Here is a 19,872-nt window from a genome sequence, read left to right as displayed (position 1 = left end):
TTTGCTGTGGCAGCACCAAAATTGTGGAATGAGTTGCCTTTACATGTTAGACAGGTCAGATGTCCTCTCTCCATCAGAGAGGACAGATGGTTCGAAAGAGGAGTGAAAGAAGCCATCTATGTCCACTGTGAGCGACCATCTTTGAACAGAGGCGGGGGTTTACGACACCAACTCTCTGCCATCTATAATCCAGTTTTGAGATCCCTTCCCAGACGCCTTAATGCCCACTCACATCCTGGGCCATCTGACCTCAGGAATTCGCATGATAAGGTGGGGCCAGGTTTCACAATGAGCACACCCGAAACTGGCTGATTGGGACTAGGGCTGCCACGATTAGTCGACTAGTCACGATTACGTCGACTATCAAAAACATCGACGACTAATTTAATAGTCGACGCGTCGTTTGAAGCTTTGTAAGATCACAAAAGACGCAGGAATAAGTAGTAAGATTTAAGAGTGTAATAATGGACTGAAACAGAAGATGGCAACACTGCATGTTCAAGGATGCCAGCTGCCGTTAAACACCAAAGAAGAAGAAACTGTGTCCCAGAATTCATAGCGCGGCCCATCGCGGCCCTGCTTAGTTTCCAACAATGGCGGCAGCTAGTTAGTTTTAATATTACTCTTATTATTCTTTCTGGGTCACAAAATAAACGTTTAACATATTTTCAGGCGAGAATGTAGCTGTGTAAACCTCAAATATCGGCTCAGTTTATCAAGACACCGCATATTTTCAAAAGCGCTCCGACGTTTTCGGAGGCATCTGTTACCCACTAGCTCAATAGCTAGCCGGGGGCTAGGCTCACTAGAGCCGTGAGAACACCGGACTCCCAGCAGATCATTTTCAAACCCACCGCCGTCTTTCACTACTCAGGTTAAACATGATATATAAGTCACTTAGATAACTTAAAAATGTTGTTTGGCTTTTTTCAGTGTTTTATTTGTTCCTGAGTAAATCTGTTTGGATGAGATTAAAGTTATAGTTTTTACACAGCTGAATAAACGTCAAGCAGACAGCTGATTATCAGAAGTGTGAGAATCTACTCCGGTGTCCTGTTATATTTTAGATAGCAAGGAGTTTATTAAACTCCACCGAAACAATCTGCAAATTTCATTAAAATTTAATAAACTATCATCTTGTCTTTATTTTTAGTTAGCACAGACCTTAAACACTTAAAGCTGTAAGCTAATGATAGTTATATAAGAGCAGATGCTGCTGGTGCAATAAGCTGTATGGTTTATGTTCAATGGATGATGATCTGATTAGTCGACAGATCGCAAAAGTAATCGCTGACTAGTCGACTATCAAAATAATCGTTTGTAGCAGCCCTAATTGGGACCCACGCCCAGTTTCACACCTTGGCTCAGGTGATTAGAGGATCATCAGGGGGTCCTTTTGTCCCTCTGTGGGGGAAACTCCCACTAGGTTTATATCCGGGACTCTCCACCATTTGACCTTAGAACTGAAGAAGCTTCTCGGATGAGAGGTGAAACGTCTTCAAGCAACTTAAAGAAGTCCAGACACTTTTCTTTGCAAGCTCCTTTGAACACGTAAGCTAAGACTCTAAAAAAAAATAGCATTTGTTCAGCTTTTAGTTTCGCCATTTGTTGATTCACTTGAAGAGCAAGTAACGTAACGTAACATGGGTCAAGTGATCAGTTTGATATCAATCTTTCGTGATGCACCGTCATATTTACATTATTTGTACAGTACGAATGATTTGCTTTGGTACCTGGTCAAACTTAAGCTCTCCTTAGTATGGCTGGCTCCGTTTCTCCAACAGCGCACTCACAGGCAGCAGCTGCCCCGCCCCCTCGCTCAGTTGCTTAGTGCCTGAGCTTGGATCATACCAATATCAGGGGGGATTCACGCACAGTCGTAAATTCCCACAGTGTGCACTATGTGCTTCAAATATTGTGTGTAGTTTTTGTTTTATACAGTTGTCAGACAGGCATCTAACTATGAAAAAATTACACTCCTAAAGACCCCGGGCTTCTGACAAAACAACCCGGGCTTAAGCCCAGTAAGCCACCCCCACGCTCCGCCCCTGGTTTCCAGACAGAGAGCTCTGTTACTTTGTTTCTAATTTATTCCTGAGTTTTCTTGGATTGCAGCGGAATGTCTGAGCATGTGATTTGTTGACCATTGTATCTCTTTGTTGACAATACATACCACACTTGTAAGAGTCATAGTTATAAGCAGGGGTGCACATAAGTGGTCCGCAGGTGCGCATTTGCTGTCAAAATAAAAGACGCGCACCAGATAAGAAGTTGCAACGCGCATTTGCGTACATATAAAAGGCAGTGTTTTTGTCTGCTAGAGTGGGATTTTCACAGCATATTCTGCACCACATCTCTGTGCATTCATCATTTGTTTGAAGCCAGCTCACCTCCTGTAACCACTTTTCAGAGAATACACGCTTCTTTTGCAGTTCGGACTCCTGCTGACATTTCTTTGGAGGTGGAGGTTTTGAGTCTGGTCCCCAGGCCTAATGTTCGACACCATCTCTTCATTTAAAAGCAGCCTCAGTGACACTGTGCTTGGAAAATGGACCACAGCACTTTCACAGTTCACTTAGCGTGTACATAGACAGTAGGATTATATGGGGATTTGCCATCTAACTGGCTGCTCTGTTTAACAAATACAACTTGTAGGCCTTTCAGTGAGGGTAACTCACAGTGCATGATGACAGTTGGAGCTTTGCTGTTTGATCAGTAGCTCGTAGCCTGCAGGTATTGTGGTGCTCTGTATGAAGCCTGCTGCTGTCTGACAGCACAAAACCAAAATAAGTTTGGAAATAAACGAGCAAGGACCAAGGCAGCGTCAGTAGACTTTTACGCCCCGCTGTGGTGCCGCCTTCCCTGCAGGTGGCCTGCTGGGTGCTTTGGATATGGTTCAAATACAGATGAACAGGGAGGAGGGTAAAACAGCCAAAATATGGTTATGCAGAAATTCATGTTTTGTATCTCTGATGTCAAAGAGTGCTGACATTTACCTATTTATTTATTTATTTATTTACTTATGTATGTATTTAAATATTTATTTTAATATGAAGTTACACAGTAGTGGATTTACCTACAGATGTACTCTGATGATGCTTTCATCATCCTGGTCCATGTAAAACAGCAAACAGCACTTGGCTGCCTACATCCTATTCTAATCCAGTTCCATGTCCGGAAGCCAAATCCCAATATTCCCCCACTATTCGAACACCTGGCGCTTTGTACTTGTGAGTGCTCCATTCATCCAGAGACATCCATGAACCCAAACATAGAATTAAGAGAGACATTCAATAGAGAAAGCCAGGCACTGTTAGAAATAACAGTAAGCAGAAAATGTTTTGTGACATCTAATGAATATGGTAGCATCGTTACAGCGACGATGATTGTGAAGAAACGTGAAAGACTGCAGCATCTTTCATGTCTGTGGGACACCACAGAGTCCATAACACATACTCTGCTCTGGAAATGTGCTGTGCTGAAATGTCTGCAGGCTTTATCGGCTTGTGAAAGTATGGCGGTGTTGCAGCCCTGCAGACTGACAGATGGACTCAGACTGAACACTGCTGGACAGAAAAGGTAGCAAGGATCAAAAGGAGAGAGGGAACGACTGGAGGACATACAGCGAGGAAAGAACAGAAGGAACTGAGGAGATGTATATTGTGTGGTGTGAAGAGTGAACAATTAAGGGCAGGAGGACAGGTCGAACAAAAGAACCAAGGCAAAGAAACAAGAGAAAAAAGGTGAGGAGCAGCACAAAGGACACAGGCAGAGAGTGAAGGGGTGATGCACTGTAACCTGATTCAAGGAAGAAAAGTTAGAGCAGGAAAAGTTGCAGGTTAAGGTATCAAATGGGTTTCATTTGACTCAAACTCAAACAGCACATGTCCAGTTCCATCCAGGTTCATTCTTTTGTCGCTAAAACTGCAGTTTAATTCGCTGGTTTCAATTTTTTAAATCATTTTAAGTGAAATAAATCTGACCAATATTTTATATACGTGTGTGTGTGTGTGTGTGTGTGTGTGTGTGTGTGTGTGTGTGTGTGTGTGTGTGTGTGTGTGTGTGTGTGTGTGTGTGTGTGTGTGTGTGTGTGTGTATTAAAAAAAAACATCCAGCATGCCCCTGCGGGCGGTTTATCCTTCAAGCTCGGGTCCTCTACCAGAGGCCTGGGAGCTTGAGGGTCCTGCGCAGTATCTTAGCTGTTCCCAGGACTGCGCTCTTCTGGACAGAGATCTCCGATGTTGTTCCCGGGATCTGCTGGAGCCACTCGCCTAGCTTGGGAGTCACCGCACCTAGTGCTCCGATTACCACGGGGACCACCGTTACCTTCACCCTCCACATCCTCTCGAGCTCTTCTCTGAGCCCTTGGTATTTCTCCAGCTTCTCGTGTTCCTTCTTCCTGATATTGCTGTCATTCGGAACCGCTACATCGATCACTACGGCCGTCTTCTTCTGTTTGTCTACCACCACTATGTCCGGTTGGTTAGCCACCACCATTTTGTCCGTCTGTATCTGGAAGTCCCACAGGATCTTAGCTCGGTCATTCTCCACCACCCTTGGGGGCGTCTCCCATTTTGACCTCGGGACTTCCAGGTTATACTCGGCACAGATGTTCCTGTACACTATGCCGGCCACTTGGTTATGGCGTTCCATGTATGCCTTGCCTGCTAGCATCTTGCACCCTGCTGTTATGTGCTGGATTGTCTCTGGGGCATCTTTACACAGCCTGCACCTGGGGTCTTGCCTGGTGTGATAGACCCCAGCCTCTATGGATCTTGTGCTCAGAGCTTGTTCTTGTGCTGCCATGATTAGTGCCTCTGTGCTGTCTTTCAGTCCAGCTTTGTCCAGCCTCTGGTAGGATTTCTGGATATCAGCCACCTCCTCTATCTGCCGGTGGTACATACCGTGCAGGGCCTGTCCTTCCATGATGGTTCCTCGTCTCCCTCCTCTTTCTTGGGTTTCTGCTGCCTGAGGTATTCACTGAGCACTCGGTCAGTTGGGGCCATCTTCCCAATGTATTCTTGGATGTTCCTTGTCTCATCCTGGACTGTGGTGCTGACACTCACCAGTCCCCGGCCCCCTTCCTTCCGCTTAGCGTACAGCCTCAGGGTGCTGGACTTGGGGTGAAACCCTCCATGCATGGTAAGGAGCTTTCTTGTCTTTATGTCTGTGGCTTCTATCTCCTCCTTTGGCCAGCCTATTACCCCAGCAGGGTACCTGATCACGGGCAGGGCGTAGGTGTTGATGGCCCGGATCTTGTTCTTACCATTCAGCTGACTCCTCAGGACTTGCCTGACCCTCTGCAGGTACTTGGTGGTTGCAGCTTTTCTAGCGGCCTCTTCATGGTTCCCATTTGCCTGCGGGATCCCCAAGTACTTGTAACTGTCCTCTATGTCTGCAATGTTGCCTTCTGGTAGTTCAATCCCCTGTATATATACATACACACACACACACACACACACACACACACACACACACACACACACACACACACACACACACACATATATATATATATATATATATATATATATATATATATATATATATATATATATATATATATATACACACATACACACATACATACATACATGTATACATACATACATACATACATACATACATACATGTATGTATATATATATGTATACATACATGTATGTATATATATATATATATATATATATATATACACACATACATACATACATACATACATACATGTATACATACATGTATGTATATATATATGTATACATACATGTATGTATGTATGTATACATACATGTATGTATATATGTATACATACATGTATGTATATATGTATACATACATGTATGTATATATGTATACATACATGTATGTATATATGTATGTATACATACATGTATGTATATATGTATGTATACATACATGTATGTATGTATATATATATACACACATGTATGTATATATATATATACACACATGTATGTATATATATATATATACATATATACACACATGTGTGTGTATATATATATATATATATATATATATATATATATATATATATATATATATATGTATATATATATACTATCCACTACGCTATCCAGCGTAGTGGTTAGACTACACGCCTTTGGAACAGAGGATCGCAAGTTCGATTCCTGCCTGGGGCGTCTGTATCCAGTAAGGGTCCTAAGGCTAGACCCCCTATGCTAAGCAAGCCTACCGCAGACATGAGCGAGACAGATAAATATGAAGGCATGCCGGCTCGGACGTCGCCCGGATCAACAAGGTCCGCGTCAGGTGTTGAGGAACCAGGGCACCCTGACGAAAAGTGGGCTACTGGAACAAGAAGGCATCGGTGGGCAAGAGACGAAAACAGGGCATTGTTGGAATGCTACTACGCAAGTAACCCTGGCGGAAGGGGCTACATGAATAGGATGAGGGACCTATGGATTCTTCGATACCCAACATCCACAATGACGGCGAAACAACTAGTAGCTCAGTGTTCCAACATTCGAAAGAAGGGACTGCTCTCACAGCTAGAGATTGACGAGGTACAACACAAATGCTACGGCAAGGAGGAGTCAGGACGCCAGGTCAGGGGGGAGATATCATCACCCGAGATTGGGTACATAGCCCCAAGTGCGATAGGAGAAGGATCGTTGAGTGCGAGAGGAACTGACCTGAAAAATAGGATCATGGCCAAGCTTGAAACCTGGATCCCCCGTAGCCGGTTACCAAGATTACGTGAAGTACCCTCAGAAGGTCTGCTAGATGATGTTAATGCAGCACTACGGGCAATACCTACAACCACGATTACCGACACTAACAAGCTGATCTACAATACGGCAACAGTGATCAGTGAGATGCTTGGCTACAAGTTGAACAGCGACAAGGGGCAGTACCCTCCATGGAGAAGGAGGCTAGAGGGCAAGATCAAAGTAGCACGGAGGGAGGTTAGCCAACTAACGGAGTTGCAGAAAGGTGCGACAAATAAGGTGCCTAAGAAATACAGCAAGCTGTCCATACCTGAGGCCTTGGAAACTGCCAAGAAAAGACTCACAGCCTTGGCCAGCCGCTTGAGGAGGTACACCAGAGAGATAGAAGGCAGGAGAATAAACCAGCTGTTCTCCACAGAACCAGCAAAGGTGTACTCTCAGTGGCAAGGGAACAATAAGAGAACAGCACCACCAAGGCTGGAGACGGAGCAATACTGGAAGAGCATATGGGAGAAGGATGCAACCCATAACGGCAATGCTCAGTGGCTAGAGGATCTGAGGGCAGACCACAGCGACCTCCCTGAACAGGGTCCAGTAACCATCACAGTGGCAGATATCCAAGAAAGGGTCTCCAGTATGAAGAGTTGGACAGCACCAGGGCCCGACATGGTTCATGCCTACTGGCTGAAGAAGCTGACTGCACTCCACGAGCGTCTGGCAGCACAAATGAACCAGCTGCTAGTTAACGAGAGACACCCGGAATGGCTAACTGAAGGCCGGACGGTCCTGATCCCCAAGGACCCCAAGAAGGGACCGGTCCCCTCCAACTACCGACCAATAACCTGCCTCAGTACTACATGGAAGCTCCTGTCAGGCATCATATCGGCTAAGATGAACAGGCACATGGGTCAATACATGAGCGGGACACAGAAAGGAATTGGCAAGAATACCAGAGGCGCAAAACACCAGCTACTGGTAGACAGAACAGTCAGCCGAGACTGCAAGACCAGACTGACCAACCTGTGCACTGCCTGGATTGATTACAAGAAGGCCTATGACTCAATGCCACACAGCTGGATACTGGAATGCCTAGAATTGTACAAGATCAATGGGACCCTAAGAGCCTTCATCAGGAACTCAGTGGGGATGTGGCGTACAACACTAGAGGCCAACTCCAAGCCCATAGCACAAGTCACCATCAAGTGTGGGATCTACCAAGGAGATGCTCTGTCCCCACTGCTGTTCTGCATAGGCCTGAACCCCCTCAGTGAGATCATTAACAAGACTGGCTACGGATACCGACTACGGAACGGAGCAGTTGTCAGCCACCTCCTGTACATGGATGACATCAAGCTGTATGCCAAGAGTGAACGAGACATCGATTCACTGATCCACACTACCAGGCTATACAGCAATGACATTGGAATGTCGTTCGGACTGGAGAAGTGTAGTCGGATGGTAACAAAGAGAGGGAAGGTAGTCAGAACTGAGGGGATTGAACTACCAGAAGGCAACATTGCAGACATAGAGGACAGTTACAAATACCTGGGGATCCCGCAGGCAAATGGGAACCATGAAGAGGCCGCTAGAAAGGCTGCAACCACCAAGTACCTGCAGAGGGTCAGGCAAGTCCTGAGGAGTCAGCTGAATGGTAAGAACAAGATCCGGGCCATCAACACGTACGCCCTGCCCGTGATCAGGTACCCTGCTGGGGTAATAGGCTGGCCAAAGGAGGAGATAGAAGCCACTGACATAAAGACAAGAAAGCTCCTTACCATGCATGGAGGGTTTCACCCCAAGTCCAGCACCCTGAGGCTGTACGCTAAGCGGAAGGAAGGGGGCCGGGGACTGGTGAGTGTCAGCACCACAGTCCAGGATGAGACAAGGAACATCCAAGAATACATTGGGAAGATGGCCCCAACTGACCGAGTGCTCTGTGAATACCTCAGGCAGCAGAAACCCAAGAAAGAGGAGGGAGACGAGGAACCATCATGGAAGGACAGGCCCCTGCACGGTATGTACCACCGGCAGATAGAGGAGGTGGCTGATATCCAGAAATCCTACCAGAGGCTGGACAAAGCTGGACTGAAAGACAGCACAGAGGCACTAATCATGGCAGCACAAGAACAAGCTCTGAGCACAAGATCCATAGAGGCTGGGGTCTATCACACCAGGCAAGACCCCAGGTGCAGGCTGTGTAAAGATGCCCCAGAGACAATCCAGCACATAACAGCAGGGTGCAAGATGCTAGCAGGCAAGGCATACATGGAACGCCATAACCAAGTGGCCGGCATAGTGTACAGGAACATCTGTGCCGAGTATAACCTGGAAGTCCCGAGGTCAAAATGGGAGACGCCCCCAAGGGTGGTGGAGAATGACCGAGCTAAGATCCTGTGGGACTTCCAGATACAGACGGACAAAATGGTGGTGGCTAACCAACCGGACATAGTGGTGGTAGACAAACAGAAGCAGACGGCCGTAGTGATCGATGTAGCGGTTCCGAATGACAGCAATATCAGGAAGAAGGAACACGAGAAGCTGGAGAAATACCAAGGGCTCAGAGAAGGGCTCGAGAGGATGTGGAGGGTGAAGGTAACGGTGGTCCCCGTGGTAATCGGAGCACTAGGTGCGGTGACTCCCAAGCTAGGCGAGTGGCTCCAGCAGATCCCGGGAATAACATCGGAGATCTCTGTCCAGAAGAGCGCAGTCCTGGGAACAGCTAAGATACTGCGCAGGACCCTCAAGCTCCCAGACCTCTGGTAGAGGACCCGAGCTTGAAGGATAAACCGCCCGCAGGGGCATGCTGGGTGTTTTTTATATATATATATATATATATATATATATATATATATATATATACACACACACACACACACACACACACACACATATATACACACACACATATACATTAAGGACAACCTGGAGAAAGTTTATGCGTACTGGAAGTGCGTCGTTTGGTCAGATGAGATGAAACTAGAGCTTATTGGTCCTACAGATGTTTGGAGAAGGAACCCTAAGAACACACACACTGAAAGGCGGTGATGGGAGTGCTGTGGGGATGCTTCAGTGTGTCTTGAACTGGGAATCTTGTCACAGTGGAAGGATTCATGAAGAAAGAATGATATGTGAAAACAAAGTAAATCACTTTGTCTTCCAACATGACAACAACACAAAACATACATTGCTCCTGGTTAAGAACTACCTCCAGAACACCAAGGTGAGCGTCACTGACAAAGCCCTGAAAGTCTGTGGGGTGAACTGTAGACCGAGGTGAATGTCAGAAGACTTGGAGAACCTTAAAGAAAATTCAGCGGTGGGTGAATGCTTTAAGAAGTAACTTATTACCACATACAGAATCATAATCCATCATTTAGCAGGTGGTTAAACCTCACATAAATATCACCACATATGATCACAGCTGCCTCTCTCTAACACACACTCCCACAGTCATATACTCTTAATCAAAGGCTTCACCCAAACACATGGCCTGAGGCAGTAAAGCAGGAATGGGGGGATGAAAGGTGGACAGCGAGCCACTTCAGCTCAAGAGCTACAAATAAAGATGAGAGGCAAGTGAGAGAGAGGAAAAACAGGAGAGATGGGTTATTGCTGTGGGTAAGAGTGCAAAGGTACTCCTTCAGGCACAACACACTCTTATTTTCAGCTGACTGTCTGCCTTCAGAAGATTCTTGTTTTGCTTCCCGGTGTGGAGTTCACGCTCGGTCTTTCTGCTTTTGCTCTGTTTGCCTTTTGTAAACCTGTCACTGTTACCACCAGACCTGTCTATCTTCTTGTTCCTTCATCTGCAGAAATGTTTTTAGAGACAGGATTATGAAAGAGAGTATGTTGAAAAGCTTATATTACGAAAAAAGCAAGCAATAAAAGATTGTAAAAAGCTTTTTCTCAAGGAATCTCCCACCATCTTTGCTTTTGGAGAACTGTCTCATTTAAGTTGAGGGTTTCTTCAGATACCATGTCTCTCTCTTACAATCTCTCCAGTCTCAGTGCTGGTCACATGGTGTGGGCTATTTTCTCACTCTCTGATAGGGTGAGAAACTCTAAACTGCTCACAGGTGATGCTGGCTCTGCAAACAGCTTGACATCCCACCTCAACCCCTGCTTACTTTACCTGCTTAAGGTAAGAAGCTTTCTACCTGTGGGCATAGGTAGAACACTGAAGACAGGATCCTTTGTTCAGCTGTTACTAAATGTATTAAATGATCTTAATAAAGAAAAAAATCACTCAAAATAAAATGTGCTTTCATTATTTTCATTATTTTGTAGATTGGGAATGCAACCTCACCTCAGTGTCCTGAAGTGGAAAGAGTTGACTGTATGAGCAGCTAGTGTCTGTCTGTTATGTTAAATAACTCAACCATCAGTTGACGACTTCTTCACTTGGGTATGTCCACCTGCAGCTCCAGTCAGACCAGGACCATGGCGATGGCTCAGTGAAGTACGTTCTTTCTGGCGAGGGGGCTGGCACCATCTTTGTCATTGATGAGAATAACGGCGATCTGCACGCCACGCGCCGCCTTGATCGAGAGGAGAAGGCCTTTTATGTCCTCAAAGCCACAGTGGTCAACAAGTGGACGGGTCAAAAACTGGAGCCAGAGACCGAGTTCATCATCAAACTCCACGACATCAATGACAACGAACCAAAGTTCAGCAAAGAGGTGTACACTGCCAGTGTTCCTGAGAGGTCTGATATTGGTAAGGACCTCTCTCACTGCACTTTTCTGCTTTTTGTTTTCTCAGTAACAGTCGTGGTAATGCAACTCTTTCAGGTACATCGGTCACCCAGGTGACAGCTACAGATGCTGATGACACAATGTATGGGAACAGTGCCAAACTGGTCTACAGCATCAGTCAAGGACACCCATACTTCTCTGTGGAGCCAAACACTGGTATGTTTGACAGACATCGAGTACTTGATGATACCAGTCGTGACAAAAGCATAACTTTTTGTAAAACGTGTCTTTAGAGAACAAATTATTACATCATATAGTCAGATTCTCAAAACCTTTTGCTGCTTCGTCATGAATCAGAATGATGACTGTATTTCAAGAATTGACTCAAACTGGAAAAGCCGTTGCTGCCTTTACCTTTTTATAGAGCTGACCAATCCACTGCAATTGTTGTCTGGTCCATTCACTGGACCTGCTGCTGCCATAGCCTGCAGCCTCGCTCCTTAGGCTTGAAACCCATTAACATTGGTTAACATTGGCTGCACACCCAGCAATCAGCCTAGTTTCACGATACATTCCTCACCTATGAGACTGGAAACTTAAAGAAGTCCAGTTGCTCCCTGGACTAACATGACCTGGATGACTGAGGCCCTACACAGACATGGAAGGATCATTATCGGCTTCCTGTAGCTCCCCTCGTCTCCAGATTGGTGTGGACTACTCGTACAAAATTAGAACTAAAAGTGCGTAAATGGGTCATTTAAATGGAAAGTAGGAGGAAGTTTGAATTGAAGCAGGACGACTTTTCATAAAATGTCCGTGTGTTCCTTTAAGATAGTCTTTAATGCTAAACTAAATAGGCTAATTGTAGCACATGAAACTGATCTCATGCCTGTGACACGTGAGGGACACATCCCATAATGTCACACTGCTGACGGTGTGTAACCAAAGCCGTGGACTAATTTCACAGGATTTCACTCTTACATGCACATTTTAATGAGGTTCTTGCACGACACTGTAAAGTTTGGTCTGATATAAAATATACACCTATTGTGCAATGTTACTGAGAGGAAAGGCAGATCGGATCGACCTGCTAATTCTTAAAAGGCTCAGAAAGAAATATTTGCAGTGACAGGCACACTATTATGTGAGCATGCAGCTAAAGAACTTCTTAATTAGAGACATTTGTGGTGTATTTCATAATGGGATCAGTAACTTTCACCTGTCTGTAAGTAAGAACTGATAAATGTGAGAAAGCTGATACATTTGCGGGGTTTTTACTTTTCAAAGGTAAAGTGCAGTGAGGTGACTGTTGTGATTCAGAGAGATATAAATAGACTATGTGAGTCCTGTCACACTTGCCCCGACTGTCAGATGTGGACTGGCCATTAAAACATTTGGGGATTTGTCTTCTGGGCCTTCTTCACGAGCTCTGACATTATACAAGCTTTACACAGACATGCCACATGTCGTCTTAGCTGTGGACACGAGCTGTGTAAAAAGAGCTGCCATCACAATTAAGATGAGTGAGTGGGTGGGTGCGGGTCATGTCCAAATACTGATACTTTATATCCTCATAAATTCAACATAATGGTTCAAAATCAGTCTTAAGTGACAGAATGTGGAGAATGAAAATGTGCTAAATGTCAAAAAGTCACTAATGAGCAACATGTCTACAGAAGAGTCATCAGAATCATTTTAGTAGAATTATTGGAGCATCAAAACCCACACAACAGGTGCACAGATCAATATTTATGGACAGACTTAGATTTTAGGAACAATGACATATTACATTACTTGTTTAGACCACAATAACAAATCATTTCTGTAAAGTGTTCAGATATAAATGAGTGAAATAACATTTAAACCTGATCTAAGCTGATCAATTTTCTTCTCTGGTTTCCTCATCATTATTTTCCATATCATAATATAAACATGTGCTAACACTCAATAACAGGAATAAAAAGTGCTCAGGTGATTCTTTTGCTTTCTGTAGGCACAAACGTGGACAGCTGCAGATAACACAAACAGTCCAAATGAACACATCGTGTGTTTTGTTAAATGAATGGTACAGGAATCATAGTCTGGATGTGGTCGTTATTTTCTTCTCTTTCTAGGATGTTCTTCACAGTGTGAATCAAAAGGTTCTCAGGGAGCTTATGATGAGCGTGTTTGTTGCAGCTTCATATCATAAATTTAGACAATACATCTTTTTTTTCAGTAAAAATAAAAAAAGAACTACCATTGAAAACTCAGTGCAACTTCTCTTTGCACGTTTTTGTGCCTCCCACATCAGATAAAGACGACAGTTACATATATGATTTTATCGTTTCCATTTAAAGATGGAAAATGTGCACTGGAACACTGCAGTACCAGTTTAGCTATAATGAGTATGCTAGCAAGCTTACAGTGTGACATATTCAGGTAAGAGACTTTAACCAAAGAGGAAGACTCATTTCAGTATTAGTCTAATAAGGTAGTGTTCACAGCTTTAACTTTAACCATCAAACACACTCACTGTACTGACGAATACTGCAGTTCGGGGTGTCTCTCTGTCTGAGATTCACCCGTGCCGCACGTTATCAATCTCAAGTGTCTCAGTGTTGTTTACTCACCTGACTGTTTGTTAACTGTAAATCTCTGACACTGTACTAGTACAACACTGAGAGCCAAAAACCTGACGAAAAATCAAAAGATCGTGTTTCAAAGTGCCACAGATTAAAGGTGAACTTTGTCACTATCACATCACCTTAGTGCCAGTTTAAAGTCTTGAAGCTGACCATTTTATGGGTCCCCATTTTAGCTTTCTGTAGGCAAACATAAAAAATGTGATGGATATGACTATAAAACCGAGGAATACACCGATATGGTCCCACAGTCAAGCGTACCCTAATGCACATGTGGATGCAGCCACAGGAGTCCCCTGCTGGTCATTACGAAGAATTGAGGCTAAATGTCTCACTTTTTCCCACATATAGAACTGGTGACATTAATCTTAAACTTTGTAGATCTCCAGTAAACAACTTCCTGTTTTGACCCGTGTACACTGATGTTTCTGTAAATCCAGATGTCAGCTTAAAAGATTTAAAGCTGGGTTTAGAGAACTTGTCAGATAATAAGTCCTGTAATATGATTGATTTCAGCTCTAACTAATTGTCTATTGACTTAAAAAAAGGTGTCAGGTTTCGCAGTGTGGCAGACAGGGTGAGACCCAAACACACAAGCATAAACTTAAATATAACTTTATTACTGAACTTAAGGAATCAAAATGCATAAGACAAAATAGCTTAGGTGAGACTCAAAACCGTTAACTCATAGACTAGGCTCTAGCACGTGACCACAGAACACACAATGCACACGGGAAGACTGAGACAATAAATACACAGGAGAGTGAAGTGGACACAACTGTGAACACAGCAGGGACAAATCAGGAGTAACAAGACAGAAGAAGCAAAACTGAACATAATGCATACAGGGCAAGGAAGTGTCAAAATAAAACAGGAAAGAAACACTGAAATCAAGACCACTTAACAGGGACAATGCTTGTGGAGCTCAAACATGTGCCTAAAGACCCATAGAACAGGGAACATAGAACTATAATAGAAAATCAATCAAAAAAACCCCAAATATCCTAAAAACTCAGATCATGACCAAAGGAAAATTGTTGTGCCACAGATGGTTGGTTTGTTTCTCCTCCACCCAAAACAGGAATGAAAATAAAGCCATATTACATCTGAAGACGTGCATATTAATTCACACCAGCAACACGTCAGCACGATGATGAAAAACAAAATGACTGAACATGAATTTAGATTACAGTTTTGTTTTTTGTTCAGGTGTGATCCGGACAGCCCTGGGTCCTGGTGACATGGACCGTGAGCAGAGGGAGCACTACCAGGTGGTGATCGAAGCCAAGGACATGGGTGGACAGAGAGGAGGCCTCACTGGGAGCACTGTGGTTAAAATCACTCTCACTGACGTCAACGACAACCCTCCCCACTTCACTCAGAGTAAGACAGCAGCACAGACGAAGCACAGAGTGTATACGAGTGATGAAACACACACAGCTATTAATTATACTCAGTTCAGTTTTATTTCTAATCAGCAACAACAGCTTTCTCAAGGCTCTTTATATTGTAAGGGAAAGGAAAATAATACAAGGAAACAATACAAAGAAAAGAGAGAAAACCCCAACAATCATATGACATCCTTTGAGCAAGCACTTTGGTGACAGCGGGATCGAAATAAACGTCCTTTAAACAGGAAGAAACCTCCAGCAGAGCCAGAATCAGGGAGGGGCCATCATTGGTTGGGGTGAGGATGGACAAAGACACGCTGTGGAGAGATCCAGATATTAATAATAACTAATAATTAAATGCAGAGTGGTGTATGAACACATAGTGAGTGAAAAAGTTGATTGAAGAAGAAACACCCAGTGCATCTTGGGAATCCCCAGCAGCCTACACCTAGTGCAGCGTAACTAAGGGCGGATTCAGGGTCACCTGGTCCAGCCCTAACTATATGCTTTAGCATGCATTCAGGTTTTTCTTTAATGTTGTCAGCTGTCTGTATCTTGTTTAAAGCCTTTTAAGAATCCCGTGAATCCCTTTATCAGATCTTAATTCTTCCCCAGGGTTTGGTACTCTATCGCCCCCTGTGACATGTTTTTGTCCTGCACAATTGAGAGAATTATTCTGCAGCCATAATTCTGTCCAAAAACATTCATATCAATTGACAAATTGAATATAATTGGGAGTTAAAACAAAAACTAGAAAACCCCAGACACCTCCGTCACCAGAGTGAGTCCCACCGATGTGACGGAGCTGACTGTTTCCAGGTATATACCAGTTCAGAGTTCCTGAATCGTCCACGTCCGGCTCTGTCGTTGGGAGAATTCAGGCCACTGATAAAGACATTGGAAAGAACACTGAGATGGACTTCACCATCATCAGCGGTGACGGGATGGAAATGTTTGACATTTCCACTGACAAAGAAACACAAGAAGGACTCGTCACTGTCAGAAAGGTGAGAGCAACTAACCAGTAAACATTAAAAACGGGACTTGAAGCGTTGGGGGTCAAATGATGTTATAATAGAGACCAAAAGAAAACGTTCTTGAGTCGCTGTGTACTGAAAAAGCATGAGTCAAACTATCCATAGCTTTGGCCACCTTCAGATAATACTGGCTTCTTATTTTGTATTGATATTTTTCTCACATCACTGGTTGGCTTGAAATGAATTGATCAGAGCTCACACTTTCAGCTCCTAAGGATCCTGCTAACTAAGTCTGTTTTACATATGCTGTTAAAAATACAAAGCCATGCCGTGTTGTAGAAATGTGTCCTCACAGAGAGTGTGTGTCAACATTGATACAAACTGTTTTAGTGACAAACCTCTGACCCACTATCACCACAGCAACCTGACAGCACCAGCTGCTGTTACAGATACTTTACATGACCATGCCACACTTGTATACACTATATGTATGTATGTATGTATCTTTCAAGCTGTTGTCTCATTTATCTGTCTACATGCATTTGTTGGCCTCAGTGGACATTGATGATTGCCATTGTTCAGGCTGGCTTTATGTTTCCAGACATCTTTACTGAAAGCAGTCGTTCTCTCTTTGCCTTTGCAGCCTTTGGATTATGAGAAGAAACCATCATACACGATCGAGATCCAGGTCCAGAACACCCAGGAATATGTTCGCTTCGTGTCCTCAGGCCCAAAAGACGTGGCTACGGTTCGGTTGGCCGTGGATGATGTGGATGAGCCGCCTGTGTTTAAAAAAGCCAGCTACCTGTATGAGGTGAAAGAAGATGTTGCGGTGGGCACAGTGGTGGGCTCAGTCAGCGCCATGGACCCCGACAGAGCTCGCAGCATTGTCAAGTAAGGCTAAATGTCTTTTTCTACTCCAACCACACCAACTAAAAAAAGGAAATTATATAATGGCAGTTTTGAATTTCAGATTGTAAAGTCTCACTGGTCTCGAGAGCTAAACTCCAGCTTGTGTTTATACAGACTACAACTTCTGCTCAGTCGTTTTTTTCTTGTGGGCTTTAATGTTTTAAGTTCATGAGTCGCTGAGTTTACCACACGCTACCATTATGTTTTGTGTTATAGACAAAGATGCTTCTTAATGTCAGAGCCTTAGTACTTTTGTTCTCGTATTTAGACAGAAATCATATATGATATCTATGATTGCAAAGCTCAGGCAGAGATGTCGGAACCACGAGAGGAAAAGTGTATATTCCACAACATTCGAGAGAACCTTGGGGTTAGTATCAAGGATATTTGGCATGCAGACTGGAAGAGTCAGGAATTGAACCACCAACCTTCCAATCAGCAGATGACCTGCTCTACCTCTTGAGCTACAGCCTCCCCAGACCCAATGCAAGTTGCATTTATGGTAAAATTAGCATAAAGTTCAGGTTTTGGATAAGAGTTTGAAACCTGCTGTGATGATTAAATTTAAGGGAAAGAAGCTTGAAAATGCATGAACATTTCTCACAAAGATAATCAAATCAATCAATCGAAAGGTTTATTGTCATTTCGTATGTTATTTCAAAAAATACTCTGACTGAAACGAAATACTGTTTCTCACCAGCCTCTACAGTAACCAATACAATTTTTTTTAAAAGTCAATGATAAATCGCAGTAATAATAAGGATAAATAACATCGATTCGTAATCTAAATTCTAAAACGAGCTCAGGTCTAAGCAGTCACACTCATTCAGGTGGCAGCAGTCCTTTCATAGAAGAGGATCATTAGATCAAATAGTGTGTATATAGCTGTGTGAATAGCTGAGTGGGTGGGGAGGGGTGCTCTTGTACCTCTTGCCAGACAGCAGGAGGGAGAACAGGCCATGAGAGGGGTGGTGGGAGTCTCTGATGATGGAGGTAGCTCTGCGTATGCAGCCCTGTTTGTAGATCTCCAGAGACGAGAGAGGGGCACCAACAATCCTCCTGGCAGTCTTAACCATCCAAAGCAAGATGTCAAACTTTGTGTCAGGATGTTTTCAAACATGTGTGTGGGTGTGTGTGTCCTTCGCCCTACAGCAGGGGTCGGCAACCTTTCTGATGACGAGTGCATGTAAAATTTACTAATGCAACTACTGATTGCATTAGCAATAAATTGAATAACGCTCTATGTTAACAGTTACACACACGCTTCATCTCTTTGCTCTTGAATGCTTTGCTTCTTATATTGATTTTTATTGATTTTTATGCTGATTTTGTCCCTTTTTTCCGTGTGAGCTTACCTGCGATAACTTCTGGACACTTGTAGATCATTAGGACTAGAGTGTTCTTAACAGAAACAGCAACATTTTATGGTTACCTTGTCCTCAGCGCTCCGTGTGTCTGTGGCCTAGACACAGCTGAAGCCTGATTACAGCGTCTGGGCACCGAGCAGCCTCAATAGCCTAGAAAGGTGCTAACCGCTAGGCTAACTAGCAACAAGATGCCTTCCCTCTCCACAGATGACTACCACAGCCTCCTGCAGAAGATTGCAGTACTGGAGACAAAAATTCATCGCTTAGAAGTAAACGTGGAGGTAAATGGACTGTGTGGAAATGAAACAACCTTGCCTTTGATTCAAAACAATGGCGATGAGCAAGCTAGTACACAGCTAAGGAGCACAGATAACATGACCAAGAAAGTAGACTCTGTGCACTATTATAAATCCTCAAGTGATAATCCCCCCTTAGACTGTCTTGGTGCAAAACCAAGACATAAATCATGTCTCCTGGAAGGGGGAGGACGTATCACAGGCAGGGCACAGCGAGCTGAAATCTCTGAAACCGACTGGCCTTCACTTCCTACGAGACAGAGAAGCTCTTCTACCCCTGTATACGGGAGGAAACAGGACTGGACAACCGTGAATAGGAAGGTTAACAACAAACCTCCAAAACAACTGAATGTGAAACTGCAGAACAGATTTGCTCCACTATCAAAGGACCCTGGATCTATATCGGACAACCATCCATCTAAAAGCAGCAAAATAAGGTCTGAAAATCTGTTGAAAAGTGAAAGGCCACAGGGAAAGCTAAAGGCTAGGCCTGAAACTCTGATTGTGGGTGACTCTGCTGTAAAGGATGTACAAAGGATGTGCGGTAAGAACACTAAAGTCCTCTGCTTTCCTAACGATATGGTCAACAACCTGAAGGAGAGAATTCTTCAAATTGCAGATGAATATCCAACTGTGACAAACATTGTTCTGCATACAGGGTCAAACGATGTGTCCAAACAACAGTCGGAGGTTCTGAAACGGGACTTTACTGGATTATTAAACACTGTAAACTCTCTGAATGCAGCTGTATTCATCAGTGGACCTGTACCGCCGGTCAGAGGAGGAGACGAGAGATTCAGCAGGTTGTTTACACTGAATAAATGGCTTATATCAGCATGTGCTGACCACTCAGTGCATTTTATCGACAACTTTAATATTTTTTGGGAACGCAGGCATC

General features: G+C 43.9%; 1 protein-coding gene across 1 annotated transcript in view; it reads left to right on the top strand.

The window, feature by feature from the left end:
• LOC147309198 (cadherin-6-like) overlaps positions 1-19,872 on the top strand; it is a 71,057-nt gene that overhangs the window by 14,989 nt on the left and 36,196 nt on the right. Inside the window, exons 3-7 of the mRNA XM_086273607.1 lie at positions 11,135-11,429; positions 11,504-11,623; positions 15,241-15,414; positions 16,242-16,429; positions 17,043-17,293. Of these exons, the coding sequence (XP_086129733.1) occupies positions 11,135-11,429; positions 11,504-11,623; positions 15,241-15,414; positions 16,242-16,429; positions 17,043-17,293 (1,028 nt within the window). The remainder of the gene's footprint in view (positions 1-11,134; positions 11,430-11,503; positions 11,624-15,240; positions 15,415-16,241; positions 16,430-17,042; positions 17,294-19,872) is intronic.

The sequence above is a fragment of the Aulonocara sp. 'chitande type north' Nkhata Bay genome, linkage group LG18, assembly GCF_057382095.1.
Source record: "Aulonocara sp. 'chitande type north' Nkhata Bay isolate Kocher_YH1m ecotype deep benthic linkage group LG18, A_spYH_male_GT1.1, whole genome shotgun sequence".
NCBI classification, from domain to species: Eukaryota; Metazoa; Chordata; class Actinopteri; order Cichliformes; family Cichlidae; genus Aulonocara; species Aulonocara sp. 'chitande type north' Nkhata Bay.
Note: the sequence above shows the minus strand (reverse complement) of the source record. Positions and strands in the feature narration are given on the sequence as shown.